Source organism: Oncorhynchus kisutch, linkage group LG16 (assembly GCF_002021735.2).
Source record: "Oncorhynchus kisutch isolate 150728-3 linkage group LG16, Okis_V2, whole genome shotgun sequence".
In the NCBI taxonomy this organism is placed as follows: domain Eukaryota; kingdom Metazoa; phylum Chordata; class Actinopteri; order Salmoniformes; family Salmonidae; genus Oncorhynchus; species Oncorhynchus kisutch.
The window spans coordinates 49,253,377-49,266,920 of record NC_034189.2 but is presented as its reverse complement, the minus strand read 5'-3'; the positions used below and the strand labels follow the sequence as shown (position 1 = coordinate 49,266,920).

Sequence of the window (13,544 nt, the reverse complement as noted above, 5' to 3'; positions counted from 1 at the left end):
TGAATTATAGATGCCATGACACGGACTATTTTGCCATTTTGATTGTAGTTTTAATGCCGTCTTTTATGGATTGTGTCTCAATGATTGTGTTGGGTGATATAAGGGGGAAAACACTTCTCCATACTCCCGTGTTTTTGGACATGACTCAATGCAGGAATACAGGAGTGGCGCTGACTGGGATCTCTTTACACGTGCACGTGATATTTCTAGGCCTATACTAAAGAACATTCGATTGCTAATTAAACCTTTTGGGGACATTCTCCACTTGACAATGTGCTGGGTCTCTATCTTTCATCTGATCAAGATTAACATCAGATGAGGTGTAAACATTCTCAACGTTGGCTATACTGTTACATGTCTATCTCCGGTTCGGTGTCTGCTTCTTGTGAAATACACAACACGATATATCAATCAGTGTCCGGACGGTGTATACAATGTATTAGCAACAGTTGGAGTTGGAGTAAGACAGTATACAGTATACTCAAGTTTCAGTCGGTGTCTAGTGCTAATGGTTACGTTTATGCGGAGGGTGTTCACTCGCTTGTGGTCATTTATATGGTATTTCTTTCCGAACCGTTTCTCCAGAACGAGGGGGCTTTGGTCTGACGCACAGACTCTTGTTTTCATCTGAATGGTCTGGCTGTTCCCGTTTCCTTTGATTGATGAGTTGAAGGAGAGCGTTTGATGTAGCCTACCCTTTTTCACCCCTTATTCATATCTGAAAGCAATTCATGAGCCAACAGGAGTCGTGTCCTGTCCCCTTTCCCTTCTCACGGAGGAAAAACAGTGCCGACGTGCTGGATGAAGTTTCTGAAGCGTGAAATAAAATTGCGTCACCATTTTACCTGATGCAGAGAAGTTCCTCCGGGCCTTTTTTTAAGACAAGATGATCATTATTAGTATTTAGTTATTTGATTCCAATCGTCCCGATTTGGTCATTGTGTGCTCCTCCGTTATTCGTTTCTATTTTTTCTATTTTTGGAGAAGAGACTGGCGGATTTGCATACGGACTTGGTGAATCTGTGCGCGCGAGGCAAGCATCACACACCTCTCTTCCAAGGAGCAAGCCCCACCCGGGCAGCGTCTGGGGCTTGCGTCCTTCACGAGATAATTACGTTAAAATCGCTCCGTATGTTTTTGAGAGTATGTCTGACAGACTCCTTTAGCGCGTGGCTTCAAATTCGCATGTTCACATTTTCGATAGGCTTGTTTTTTTTGTCGATCACTGGTAGAAGACGGGAGGTAGTCTAAACATTTTTGGACGAGGAGAAGAACGAAACCTTTCGACAATTATTTTCGTGTTTTTGGACTATGTGACATCAAACGTCACAGATATTTAATGATAAAATATGACCAAGTACGGATATCGGAAATGTTGTCAGTTTGGAAAACCTTCTTCTCTACAAGGATTCACGCAGTCAAATTCGAAATCATTTGACAACAGCGGTGACAGATTATTAATTGTTGAATGGCCATGATAAAATGACAACGCAATGTTCTGTATCCTCACCGAAATGTGGTATTTGGACTTGATTGCGTAGTGTCGAAATGTTTTTCTGACGGATAAAAAGATACATGTTATAGACACAACTATGGGGCTGTAGCTGCAGACCGAACATAATCGCTTGTTGTTCCGTCTGCGCTCCGTGTCCAAAGGGAAACGGGGAACGGGCTCTGTGTTTCCTTTTCCCCCGGGTTGTTTCGGTTGAGACATGGCAGCTATTGCCAGCGGTTTGATACGACAGAAGAGACAGGCACGGGAACAACAAGTCCACCGGCCGACGCCACACCGACGGAGGCGAAGCCCCAACAAGAATAAAGGACTTTGTAACGGGAATTTGGTCGACATCTTCTCCAAAGTGAGAATCTTCGGCTTGAAGAAGAGAAGGCTACGGAGACAAGGTGTGGGCTGAGCGGAAAGCGCGGGAGACGCATGGACACGTTACGGTTGTCATTATGCGCGAGGGAGAGAGCAGCCTCACGTTACCTCCAACGGTTCAATAGTTTACCCCTACATGCATTCATACAAACAGGTAGTTAACGAAAGTAGCCTAAGCAGTGTGGCCGGTAAGTTTGACCACATTGCTGTTTCATTCCTTACAAATATAGTTATTGTGATAACATTGACTCTCTCGTCCTCTCGACAAGGCTTCAAATTACGCATTTTAATTAGCCTAGGAGTTGAGACTAAAGTGGGAAAATAACGATTTCTAGCCTAATCTTTCATTGATTGGTTTACTGCTGATTGCCTTTCTGAGTGAAGGGTTTGAGTCGGACAAAATCGATGTTACAGTTAGGTGTTACATACAGATTCAAATACGTTTGATGGGTGGATAGGTGAATCATGTTGCCGTATTAAATATCTCACCAAACAGTTGGCTATTTTATTGGTATTTTTCACAGAACTTGAATCAGGTTGAGTCAAAGAACAGACAGCTTTTGAAACGTAGTCTATTGAATTTGACATATCTTGATTCATACATACAGTATAGCTGACACCACCAATATACGAAAATGACATCATGACAAGCTCTGTATGGCAGGGGGTAACTGGCATGACTGGTCTCAGGAGAGAGAGATCGGGTGACTGACTGTGAGCGCAGCAACCTCAGTCAAGTGACAGCCATTTTGTCAATGCCAATGACATTCAGTGCAACCAGTGGCCTTATAGATGGGGTGCATGTAGAACACAGTACAGTCTGAGACACATGCTGTGTGTGTGTGTGTGTGTGTGTGCGTAGTTGAGGGGAGTTGCCTCAAGCATCCTGTCAAAAATGAAATATGAATTCAGGGTTTCTTAACCTGGAGTGAGCAGGGGGTAAGAGGAACGAGAGGAGGAGGAGAGGTGTGAAGGGAGAGAGAGAGGAGGAGGAGGAGAGTAAGGAGAGGTGTGAAGGGAGAGAGAGAGGAGGAAGAGGAGAGCAAGGGGAGGTGGGGGTGGAGGAGGAAAGGGGAAAGGATGAGAGGAATTGAAGGAAGAAGAGAGGGGAAGAAAAGGAGATTAATGAAAGAGGGGAGGGCAGAGAAAGAAAGAAAGAGGAGATGGACGGAGGAAGAGAAGGATGAAAAGGGGAGGAGAGGCAGTGAAGGAAGAAGGGAAGAGAAGAGTAGAGAAGGATGGAAGGTGGGATAGAAGGAATGGTGCTTTGATCTGTTGAACATCTCTTTTGATCCCGATTCATTTTTCAGTAAGACAGAGAAAAGGTCATGTCTGGTTTGATTCCAGAAGGAACTACTGCCCCCCTCCCTCTCCCCCTCTCTCCCCCCTCTCTCCGTCCTTCATCTACCATTTTCTCTCCAGGGTCTCCTCTGTTTATGATACAGTACATCTCTCTATCTTAATCTCTTTTCCAAATCTCTAGTCTCGCCCATCTGCTTTCTGAACATTCTCAACCATCTAAATGAACAAGAGCAGTTCTAGGAGGCTGGAGTCATTCTGATACACTCTCAGCTGACGTGTTGGGATATAAGAATTCTCAGAATGTAAAGATGAAAACTTCTGTGGTATCCCTATCTGATATCTGAGAGAGTTTACAGGGCTGTGTGTGTGTGTGTGTGTGTGTGTTGGAGGGGAGGTATAATCCCTTACTCTTTTCGCTCAGATTGTGATGCTGATGTTTAGACAATCCCCTCTCCCTTCTTCTCTCTCTTTCCCTCTCTCCTCCTTCCTCCCTTACAACTTGTTTCCTCCACTACTCATCTCCATTCTCTCCTCCTCCTCTCTCCTTCCACTATCCCCTCCCTCCCTCCCTCCCTCCCTCCTCCCTCCCTCCCTCCCTCCCTCCCTCCCTCCCTCCCTCCCTCCCTCCCTCCCTCCCTCCCTCCCTCCCTCCAGCTGTGGTAGCTTCTGGTTGAAGCCTGGCCATATATCCTCAGGCGAGAGCCTGTTTTTTCTCCTCTCCTCTCACCTCTCTTTTCTCCTCTCCTCTCATCTCTCTTTTCTCCTCTCCTCTCACCTCTCTTTTCTCCTCTCATCTCTCCTCTCTTTTCTCCTCTCCTCTCACCTCTCTTTTCTCCTCTCCTCTCTCCTCTCTTTTCTCCTCTCCTCTCGCCTCTCTTTTCTCCTCTCCTCTCACCTCTCTTTTCTCCTCTCCTCTCACCTCTCTTTTCTCCTCTCCTCTTGCCTCTCTTTTCTCCTCTCCTCTCGCCTCTCTTTTCTCCTCTCCTCTCATCTCTCTTTTCTCCTCTCCTCTCACCTCTCTTTTCTCCTCTCCTCTCACCTCTCTTTTCTCCTCTCCTCTCACCTCTCTTTTCTCCTCTCCCCTCTCCTCTCTTTCTCCTCTCCTCTCACCTCTCTTTTCTCCTCTCCTCTCGCCTCTCTTTTCTCCTTTCCTCTCACCTCTCTTTTCTCCTCTCCTCTCTTTTCTCCCCTCCTCTCGCCTCTCTTTTCTCCTCTCCTCTCGCCTCTCTTTCTCCTCTCCTCTCGCCTCTCTTTTCTCCTCTCCTCTCGCCTCTCTTTCTCCTCTCGCCTCTCTTTTCTCCTCTCCTCTCACCTCTCTTTTCTCCTCTCCTCTCACCTCTCTTTTCTCCTCTCCCCTCTCCTCTCTTTTCTCCTCTCCTCTCACCTCTCTTTTCTCCTCTCCTCTCGCCTCTCTTTTCTCCTTTCCTCTCACCTCTCTTTTCTCCTTTCCTCTCACCTCTCTTTTCTCCTCTCCTCTCTTTTCTCCCCTCCTCTCGCCTCTCTTTTCTCCTCTCCTCTCGCCTCTCTTTTCTCCTCTCCTCTCGCCTCTCTTTTCTCCTCTCCTCTCGCCTCTCTTTTCTCCTCTCCTCTCGCCTCTCTTTTCTCCTCTCCTCTCCTCTCGCCTCTCTTTCTCCTCTCGCCTCTCTTTTCTCCTCTCCTCTCACCTCTCTTTTCTCCTCTCCTCTCGCCTCTCTTTTCTCCCTCTCCTCTCGCCTCTCTTTTCTCCTCTCCTCTCGCCTCTCTTTTCTCCTCTCGCCTCTCTTTTCTCCTCTCCTCTCACCTCTCTTTTCTCCTCTCCTCTCACCTCTCTTTTCTCCTCTCCCCTCTCCTCTCTTTTCTCCTCTCCTCTCACCTCTCTTTTCTCCTCTCCTCTCGCCTCTCTTTTCTCCTTTCCTCTCACCTCTCTTTTCTCCTTTCCTCTCACCTCTCTTTTCTCCCTCTCCTCTCTTTCTCCCCTCCTCTCGCCTCTCTTTTCTCCTCTCCTCTCGCCTCTCTTTTCTCCTCTCCTCTCGCCTCTCTTTTCTCCTCTCCTCTCGCCTCTCTTTTCTCCTCTCCTCTCGCCTCTCTTTTCTCCTCTCCTCTCCTCTCGCCTCTCTTTTCTCCTCTCGCCTCTCTTTTCTCCTCTCCTCTCACCTCTCTTTTCTCCTCTCCTCTCACCTCTCTTTTCTCCTCTCCTCTCTCCTCTCTTTTCTACTTTCCTCTCGCCTCTCTTTTCTCCTCTCCTCTCACCTCTCTTTTCTCCTCTCCTCTCACCTCTCTTTTCTCCTCTCCTCTCCTCTCTCCTCTCTTTTCTCCTCTCTTTTCTCCTCTCGCCTCTCTTTTCTCCTCTCCTCTCTCCTCTCTTTTCTCCTCTCCTCTCTCCTCTCTTTTCTCCTCTCCTCTCTCCTCTCTTTTCTCCTCTCCTCTTGCCTCTCTTTTCTCCTCTCCTATCGCCACTCTGACTGCGTGACTGGGTCTGAATCCTGGCGACACACACATAAGGTTTTCTGAAGGGCAAACATATTCTCTCCTCCTCCTTATCTATGCCTCTCTTCCCTCTTTCCATCTTTCATTCTCTCTCTCTCCCTCTCTCTCATAGGTAATGTTCAAATACTGTGAAAAGCCACCCTCTCCTCTTCTGCTTCTTGAAGTAGTGTAAAATGTTACACCTTCTTTCAAGTAGTCACACATAGCAGAAATCAATCATTGGTCATAGAATCCCTAGTACATGTATGTTACAGGAACGTCCACCATCTGTAGTTGACCTGAGAGCCCATGTAGAGTCCATATATTCCTGATTTAGAGTAGCCTACCAATGATGACAACTACTGTAATGATTGCTCTCGTGCAATACAGAATCGTATGATATTGACATTTTGATTTATGGCGACAGGCATTATTCAATACATGTTCTATTCAATAGGTCGATATCATTTTGATTAAAATGATATGGATCCTCATGGGGAGGATAACCAGAGATTAGCGGTGTTGGAGCAACGCAGACAAAGACGGGGAAATACCTTCCTCTGGATAAGCAGACAGGGACATTGGGATCAGGAGACTGTATCCATGGCAACCCAGACAAAGAGGGAATCCTGGACCAGTTTCCCTAGTAACAGACAGGATATGGGAATCTGGGAATTTCTCCTCAGTAACACACAGCAGGTCAGTGAGGAAGGAAAGAGACCCTGCCTGTTGAAGCAGACAGAATTCCCAAAGTTAAGAAATACAATTCCGTTAGTAAGATTTATGGAAGCTTGGGAATTTTGTATTTTTTTGGGGTCGTCTTGACCATGTGATTCCATTGAAAAAGAGACACACTTTAGGAAAAGGGCTTTGTTTTTCCCCACATTCCATGTCATGTTTGACTGTGCAGCTTTGAACTATGTAACTCTACAGAGGCTCAGGGAAACCAGACCCAGGATGAACCATCCATAAAGGAGGGTCTTTAGGAGAGTCTAGTTAAGGTACAGATGTGTCTTCCTGATACCCTCTCTGTCTCTGAGTGGAAGTCAATGGTCTGATAACACTCCTTCATTTAACACTCATACGGAACAGGATTTCCATAAGGACACACGCACGCACACGCACATGCACACGCACACACAGAGAGACTCATTAAGGTATTAGAGGAAGCCCTGACACACTTGATTAAACAGTGTTTAAATGGGTCTCTCTAAGTGAATCTGTACTGTTGAAGTCCTTCTAGAGCATAATCTACACTACTCTCATCTCCTCCACCTCTATCTACTCATCTCTACTCTGTTCTCATCTCAGTGACTCCACCTCTATCTCCTCATCTCTACTCTGTTCTCATCTCAGTGACTCCACCCCTATCTCCTCATCTCTACTCTGTTCTCATCTCAGTGACTCCACCCCTATCTCCTCATCTCTACTCTGTTCTCATCTCAGTGACTCCACCTCTATCTCCTCATCTCTACTCTGTTCTCATCTCAGTGACTCCACCTCTATCTCCTCATCTCTACTCTGTTCTCATCTCAGTGACTCCACCCCTATCTCCTCATCTCTACTCTGTTCTCATCTCAGTGACTCCACCTCTATCTCCTCATCTCTACTCTGTTCTCATCTCAGTGACTCCACCCCTATCTCCTCATCTCTACTCTGTTCTCATCTCAGTGACTCCACCCCTATCTCCTCATCTCTACTCTGTTCTCATCTCAGTGATTCCACCACTATCTCCTCATCTCTACTCTGTTCTGGTCATTAGTAAAGACTGAATAGTAATAGACGGTTAAAGTGGTTTTTCACCCCCAAATTAAAATGACCAGACGTTGTCTAAGGTCTTCTAAAATGTATTCTCAGGTGGTTGAACGTTGAGCTGAACAGACAGACTACTAGTGTAGAGGGTTGGTAACCATTCCTCCCCTGTCCCTGGTGTGGAAACTGGAAAATCCCTTTCTCTCGCTCTCTCTTCCTCTATTTCCCTCTCTCGCTCTTCTAAACTGGGTCAGTCTCGTCTGCAGTTCTAATCTATCATGTTCATTGGAGCATACCTTTTTTTCCTCTGGCACACACACATCACCACAACCAACAACACCTTCAGAGGGGATCTCCACATTGCTGTAGAGACTCAGAAGAGGGTGTGGTCTGTTTGTGTGAAAGAAAGTGTGTGTCGAGTGTGAGTGTGTTTGTGTGTGTGTGTGTGTATGTGTGTGTAGAGGGAGAACGAGAGTGAGAGCGAGTGAGAGAGAGAGAGTGCATTGGGTGTGGTCTGCATGTGCAGAGCATCAGATTAATATTAATGTCAACAGAAGGGGAATCCTTCATTACTACAGAGACACAGGAGGGTGCTGTGTGTGTGTGTGTGTGTGTGTGTGTGTGTGTGTGTGTGTGTGTGTGTGTGTGTGTGTGTGTGTGTGTGTGTGTGTGTGTGTGTGTGTGTGTGAGGCAGGATGGTGCGGTCAGTGTACAGTGCATTCAGAATGTATTCAGACCCCTTCACATTTTCCACATTTTGTTATGTTACAGCCTTATTCTAAAACAAATCCTTGTCGATCTACACTCAATACCCCATAATGACAAAGTGAAAACTGCTTTTTAGAAATGTTTGCAAATGTATTAAAAATAAATACAGAAATACCTTATTTACATAAGTATTCAGACCCTTTGCTATGAGAGTCGAAATTAAGCTCAGGTGCATCCTGTTCGCATTGATCATCCTTGAGATGTTTCTACAACTTGATTGGAGTCCACCTGTGGTGAAATCAATTGATTGGACATGATTTGGAAAGGCACACACATGTCTATATAAGGTCCCACAGTTGACAGCATGTCAGAGCAAAAACCAAGACATGAGGTCAAAGGAATTGTCCGTTGACCTTCGAGACAGGTTTGTGACAAGGCACAGATCTGGGGAAGGGTACCAACAAAGGTCTGCAGCATTGAAAGACCCCAAGAACACAGTGGCCTCCATCATTCTTAAATGGAAGAAGTTTGGAACCACCAAGACTCTTCCTAGAGCTGTCCACCCGGCCAAATTGAGCAATTGGGGGAGAAGGGCCTTGGTCTGGGAGGTGACCAAGAACCCGATGGTCACTCTGACAAAGCTCCAGATTTCCTCTGTGGAGATGGTAGAACCTTCCAGAAGGACAACCATCTCTGCAGCACTCCACTAATCAGGCCTTTATAGTAGAGTGGCCAGACAGATGCCACTCCTCAGTAAAAGGCACATGACAGCCTTCTTGGAGTTTGCCAAAAGGCACCTAAAGACTCTCAGACCATGAGAAACAAGATTCTCTGGTCTTATTGAAACCAAGATTGAACTCTTTGGCCTGAATGCTAAGCGTCACGTTTGGAGGAAACCTGGCACCATCCATACAGTGAAGCATGGTGGTGGCAGCATCAGGCTGTGGGGATGTTTTTCAGCGGCAGGGACTGGGAGACTAGTCAGGATTGAGGGAAAGATGAACGGAGCAAGGTTCACCTTCCAGTATGACAACAACCCTTAGCACACAGCCAAGACAACGCAAGAGGGGCTTCAGAACAAGTCTGTGAATGTCCTTGCGTGGCCCAGCCAGAGCCCGGACTTGAACCAGATCGAACATCCCTGGAGAGACTTGAAAATAGCTGTGCAGCGACGCTCCCCATCCAACTTGACAGAGCTTGAGAGGATCTGCAGAGAAGAATGGGAGAAACTCCACAAATACAGGTGTGTCAAGCTTGTAGCGTCATAATTAACGATTAAGACTCTGTAATCACTGCCAAAGGTGCTTCAACAAAGTACTGAGTAAAGGATCTGAATAGTTATGTAAATGTCATATTTCCGTTTTTTTATTTATACATTTGCAAAAATGTCTAGAAACCTCTTTTTGCTTCGTCATTATGGGGAATTTTCTGTAGATTGATGAAGGTGGAAAAAGTATTGAATCCATTTTAGAATAAGGCTGTAACGTAACAAAATGTGGGAAAAGTCAACTGGGTCTGAATAGTTTCTGAATGCACCGTATGTGTGTGTTGGGTCCAGCTATTTCACCACTGTTTATCCATGGCTTCTCCTTCTGTTCCTTTATTCTCTTTCTCCTCAGCCCTAGAACAATGTTCTAAAATCCTTCTCTTACGCTCTCTCTCTGTTTCTCTTTCTCCTCAGCCCTAGAACACTGTTCTAAAATCCTTCTCTTACGCTCTCTCTCTCTGTTTCTCTCTCTCTTTCTCCTCAGCCCTAGAACACTGTTCTAAAATCCTTCTCTTACGCTCTCTCTCTGTTTCTCTTTCTCCTCAGCCCTAGAACACTGTTCTAAAATCCTTCTCTTACGCTCTCTCTCTCTGTTTCTCTCTCTCTGTTTCTCTCTCTGTTTCTATCTCTGTTTCTCTCTCTGTTTCTCTCTCTCTGTTTCTCTCTCTCTGTTTCTCTCTCTGTTTCTCTCTCTGTTTCTCTCTCTCTGTTTCTCTCTGTTTCTCTCTCTGTTTCTCTCTCTGTTTCTCTCTGTTTCTCTCTCTGTTTCTCTCTCTCTGTTTCTCTCTCTCTGTTTCTCTCTCTGTTTCTCTCTCTCTGTTTCTCTATCTCTGTTTCTATCTCTGTTTCTCTCTCTGTTTCTCTCTCTCTGTTTCTCTCTCTCTCTCTGTTTCTCTCTCTGTTTCTCTCTCTGTTTCTCTCTGTTTCTCTCTCTGTTTCTCTGTTTGACATGTTTCTCTCTCTGTTTCTATCTCTGTTTCTCTCTCTGTTTCTCTCTCTGTTTCTATCTCTGTTTCTATCTCTGTTTCTCTCTCTGTTTCTATCTCTGTTTCTCTCTGTTTCTCTGTTTGACATGTTTCTCTCTCTGTTTCTCTCTCTGTTTCTCTCTCTGTTTCTCTCTCTGTTTCTATCTCTGTTTCTCTCTCTGTTTCTCTCTCTGTTTCTCTCTCTGTTTCTCTCTCTGTTTCTATCTCTGTTTCTCTCTCTGTTTCTATCTCTGTTTCTCTCTCTGTTTCTCTCTCTGTTTCTCTCTCTGTTTCTCTCTCTGTTTCTATCTCTGTTTCTCTCTCTGTTTCTCTCTCTGTTTCTCTCTCTGTTTCTCTCTCTGTTTCTCTCTCTGTTTCTCTCTCTGTTTCTATCTCTGTTTCTCTCTCTGTTTCTCTCTCTGTTTCTATCTCTGTTTCTCTCTCTGTTTCTATCTCTGTTTCTCTCTCTCTGTTTCTCTCTCTGTTTCTCTCTCTGTTTCTCTGTTTGACATGTTTCTCTCTCTGTTTCTCTCTCTGTTTCTCTCTCTGTTTCTCTCTCTGTTCTATCTCTGTTTCTCTCTCTGTTTCTCTCTCTGTTTCTCTCTCTGTTTCTCTCTCTGTTTCTCTCTCTGTTTCTCTCTCTGTTTCTCTCTCTGTTTCTCTCTCTGTTTCTCTCTCTCTGTTTCTCTCTCTGTTTCTCTCTCTGTTTCTCTCTCTCTGTTTCTCTCTCTCTGTTTCTCTCTCTGTTTCTCTGTTTGACATGTTTCTTTCTCTGGCTGTTTTGTGACAGGGAGTTGGGGGAGAACATAATGAAGTCTTGGGCCTGTGTGGGTGTGGACTGGGTTGCACACACATGCTGACATTCTCAGACATTTCTGAGATTAAGAGCTTTTTCTCCTGAGCTCCGGTCTGTCTGCTCGCTCTTTCTTTGTGAGAACAGACTGATATTGTCACGAAGATAAAAGAAACCTCAGAATAATGTAGTCTAGATATTTTACACTGAAGCCAGCCCACCTTTTAATAATGAGACTCTCTCTCTCTTCTCTCTCTCTCCTCTCTCTCTCTTTTCTCTCTCGCTCTTCTCTCTCTCTCTCTCCTCTCTTCTCTCTCCTCTCTCTCTCCTCTCTCTCCTTTCTCCTCTCCTCTCTCTCCTCTCCTTTCTCCTCTCCTCTCTCTCCTCTCCTTTCTCCTCTCCTCTCTCTCCTCTCCTTTCTCCTCTCCTCTCTCTCCTGTCTCCTCTCCTCTCTCTCCTCTCTCCTCTCTCCTCTCTCCTCTCTCCTCTCTCCTCTCTCCTCTCTCCTCTCTCCTCTCTACCTCTAGATCCACAGCTTAAGGGCATAGTGACCAGGTTGTACTGCAGACAGGGATACTACTTGCAGATGAACCCAGATGGATGTCTGGACGGGACCAAAGATGACGGCACTAACTCCTGTGAGTCCGAACACACATGCACACACAGAGGGGGGTAGATTGAGTGGCTGAGTGGCAACCTCCGTCAACCCAGTGACAGACATTTTATCAGAAGTCATCCAATCACAGATCTCATGCAGTACATGTCAAACATGGACAAATGAGAACTGACACACTGAAGTCCAGATGAACACTGCTCTGTGACTAATGTCATTTCTCACAAGGCTACTACACGCATGTGTCAAGTCTCATACACGTCTCGTGATCCATTCATGTGATTAAGTGTTCTGGTAGCTTACTGTATATACTGTATCGTTCCATTCTAGTCATGTGTGTGTGTGTGTGTGTGGAACTGTGTCACATGGTTGACTGAGTATCTGAATCTTATATAGATGCATACGTATCCTACGTACACACACACACACACACACACACACACAATAATGTGTATTCTATCGGTAAGATTGTCAATCCGCTTTACTGTGCTGATTTGTCTCTCAGCTTTGTTCAACCTCATCCCAGTGGGCCTTCGAGTGGTGGCCATCCAGTCAGTCAAGATGGGTCTGTACATCGCCATGAACGGGGAGGGACACCTCTACTCATCAGTGAGTACAGACCAGTGCTGATGATGACGTGTGCCAGGCGGGCGGCCATCTTGGTTGAGCTGATTTACTGTTGACTACTATGACAATACTCAGTTTTCTTCTATAAGTGTATGTGTGTAATTATTCCACCTAAAACAGATTGATCTAACTATCTAAGGCTGAGTTTACACAGGCAGACCAAATCCCATCTTTTGCCCAATTATTGGCCAAAGATCTGACAGGTTGAAAGACCAATTAGTGAAAAAAAGATTGGAATTGGGCTGCCTGTGTAAACGCAACCTTTATATCACTCAGTCACCGTACTAATATGCAGCCCAGCTGTCCTGTAGACACACTGGGTTCAACAAGATTCTGGAACCTTCAGGAGGAATACGTGTACGTTTCTCCAGAGGCTATAGTGAGGATTTGTCTAATACAGTGGTTTCCAAACTTTTTATAGTCCCGTACCCCTTCAAACATTCAACCTCCAGCTGTATACCCCCTCTAGCACCAGGGTCAGCTGTACCCCCTCCCCTCTAGCACCAGGGTCATCTGTACCCCCTCCCCTCCAGCACCAGGGTCAGCTGTACCCCCTCCCCTCTAGCACCAGGGTCATCTGTACCCCCTCCCCTCCAGCACCAGGGTCAGCTGTACCCCCTCTAGCACCAGGGTCAGCTGTACCCCCTCTAGCACCAGGGTCAGCTGTACCCCCTCTAGCACCAGGGTCAGCTGTACCCCCTCTAGCATCAGGGTCAGCTGTACCCCCTCCCCTCTAGCACCAGGGTCAGCTGTACCCCCTCTAGCACCAGGGTCAGCTGTAGCCCCTCTAGCACCAGGGTCAGATGTACCCCCTCTAGCACCAGGGTCAGCTGTACCCCCTCTAGCACCAGGGTCAGCTGTAGCCCCTCTAGCACCAGGGGCAGCTGTACCCCCTTTAGCATCAGGGTCAGCTGTACCCCCTCCAGCACCAGGGTCAGCTGTACCCCCTCCAGCACCAGGGTCAGCGCTCTATCAAATGTTGTTTTTTTGCCACACAGGCTCCCAATGATGAGTGTGAGTTTTTGTCACAACCTGGCTCGTGGGAAGTGACAAAGAGCTCTTATAGGACCAGGGCACAAATAATAATATAATAATAATCAATCATTTTGCTCTTTATTTAGCCATCTTACATATAAAACCTTATTTGTTCATCAAAAATGGTGAATAACTCACCACAGGTTAATGAGAAGGGT

General features: G+C 46.0%; 1 protein-coding gene across 3 annotated transcripts in view; it reads left to right on the top strand.

The window, feature by feature from the left end:
• LOC116354022 (fibroblast growth factor 14-like) overlaps window positions 1-13,544 on the top strand; it is a 91,285-nt gene that overhangs the window by 65,085 nt on the left and 12,656 nt on the right. For 2 of the 3 annotated variants that reach the window (XM_031792779.1, XM_031792781.1), the window contains exons 2-3: window positions 11,639-11,749; window positions 12,230-12,333. In XM_031792779.1, the coding sequence (XP_031648639.1) occupies window positions 11,639-11,749; window positions 12,230-12,333 (215 nt within the window). Of the gene's footprint in view, window positions 1-1,061; window positions 1,903-11,638; window positions 11,750-12,229; window positions 12,334-13,544 lie in introns of those variants that run through there. The other variant, XM_031792780.1, reaches the window with a different exon arrangement.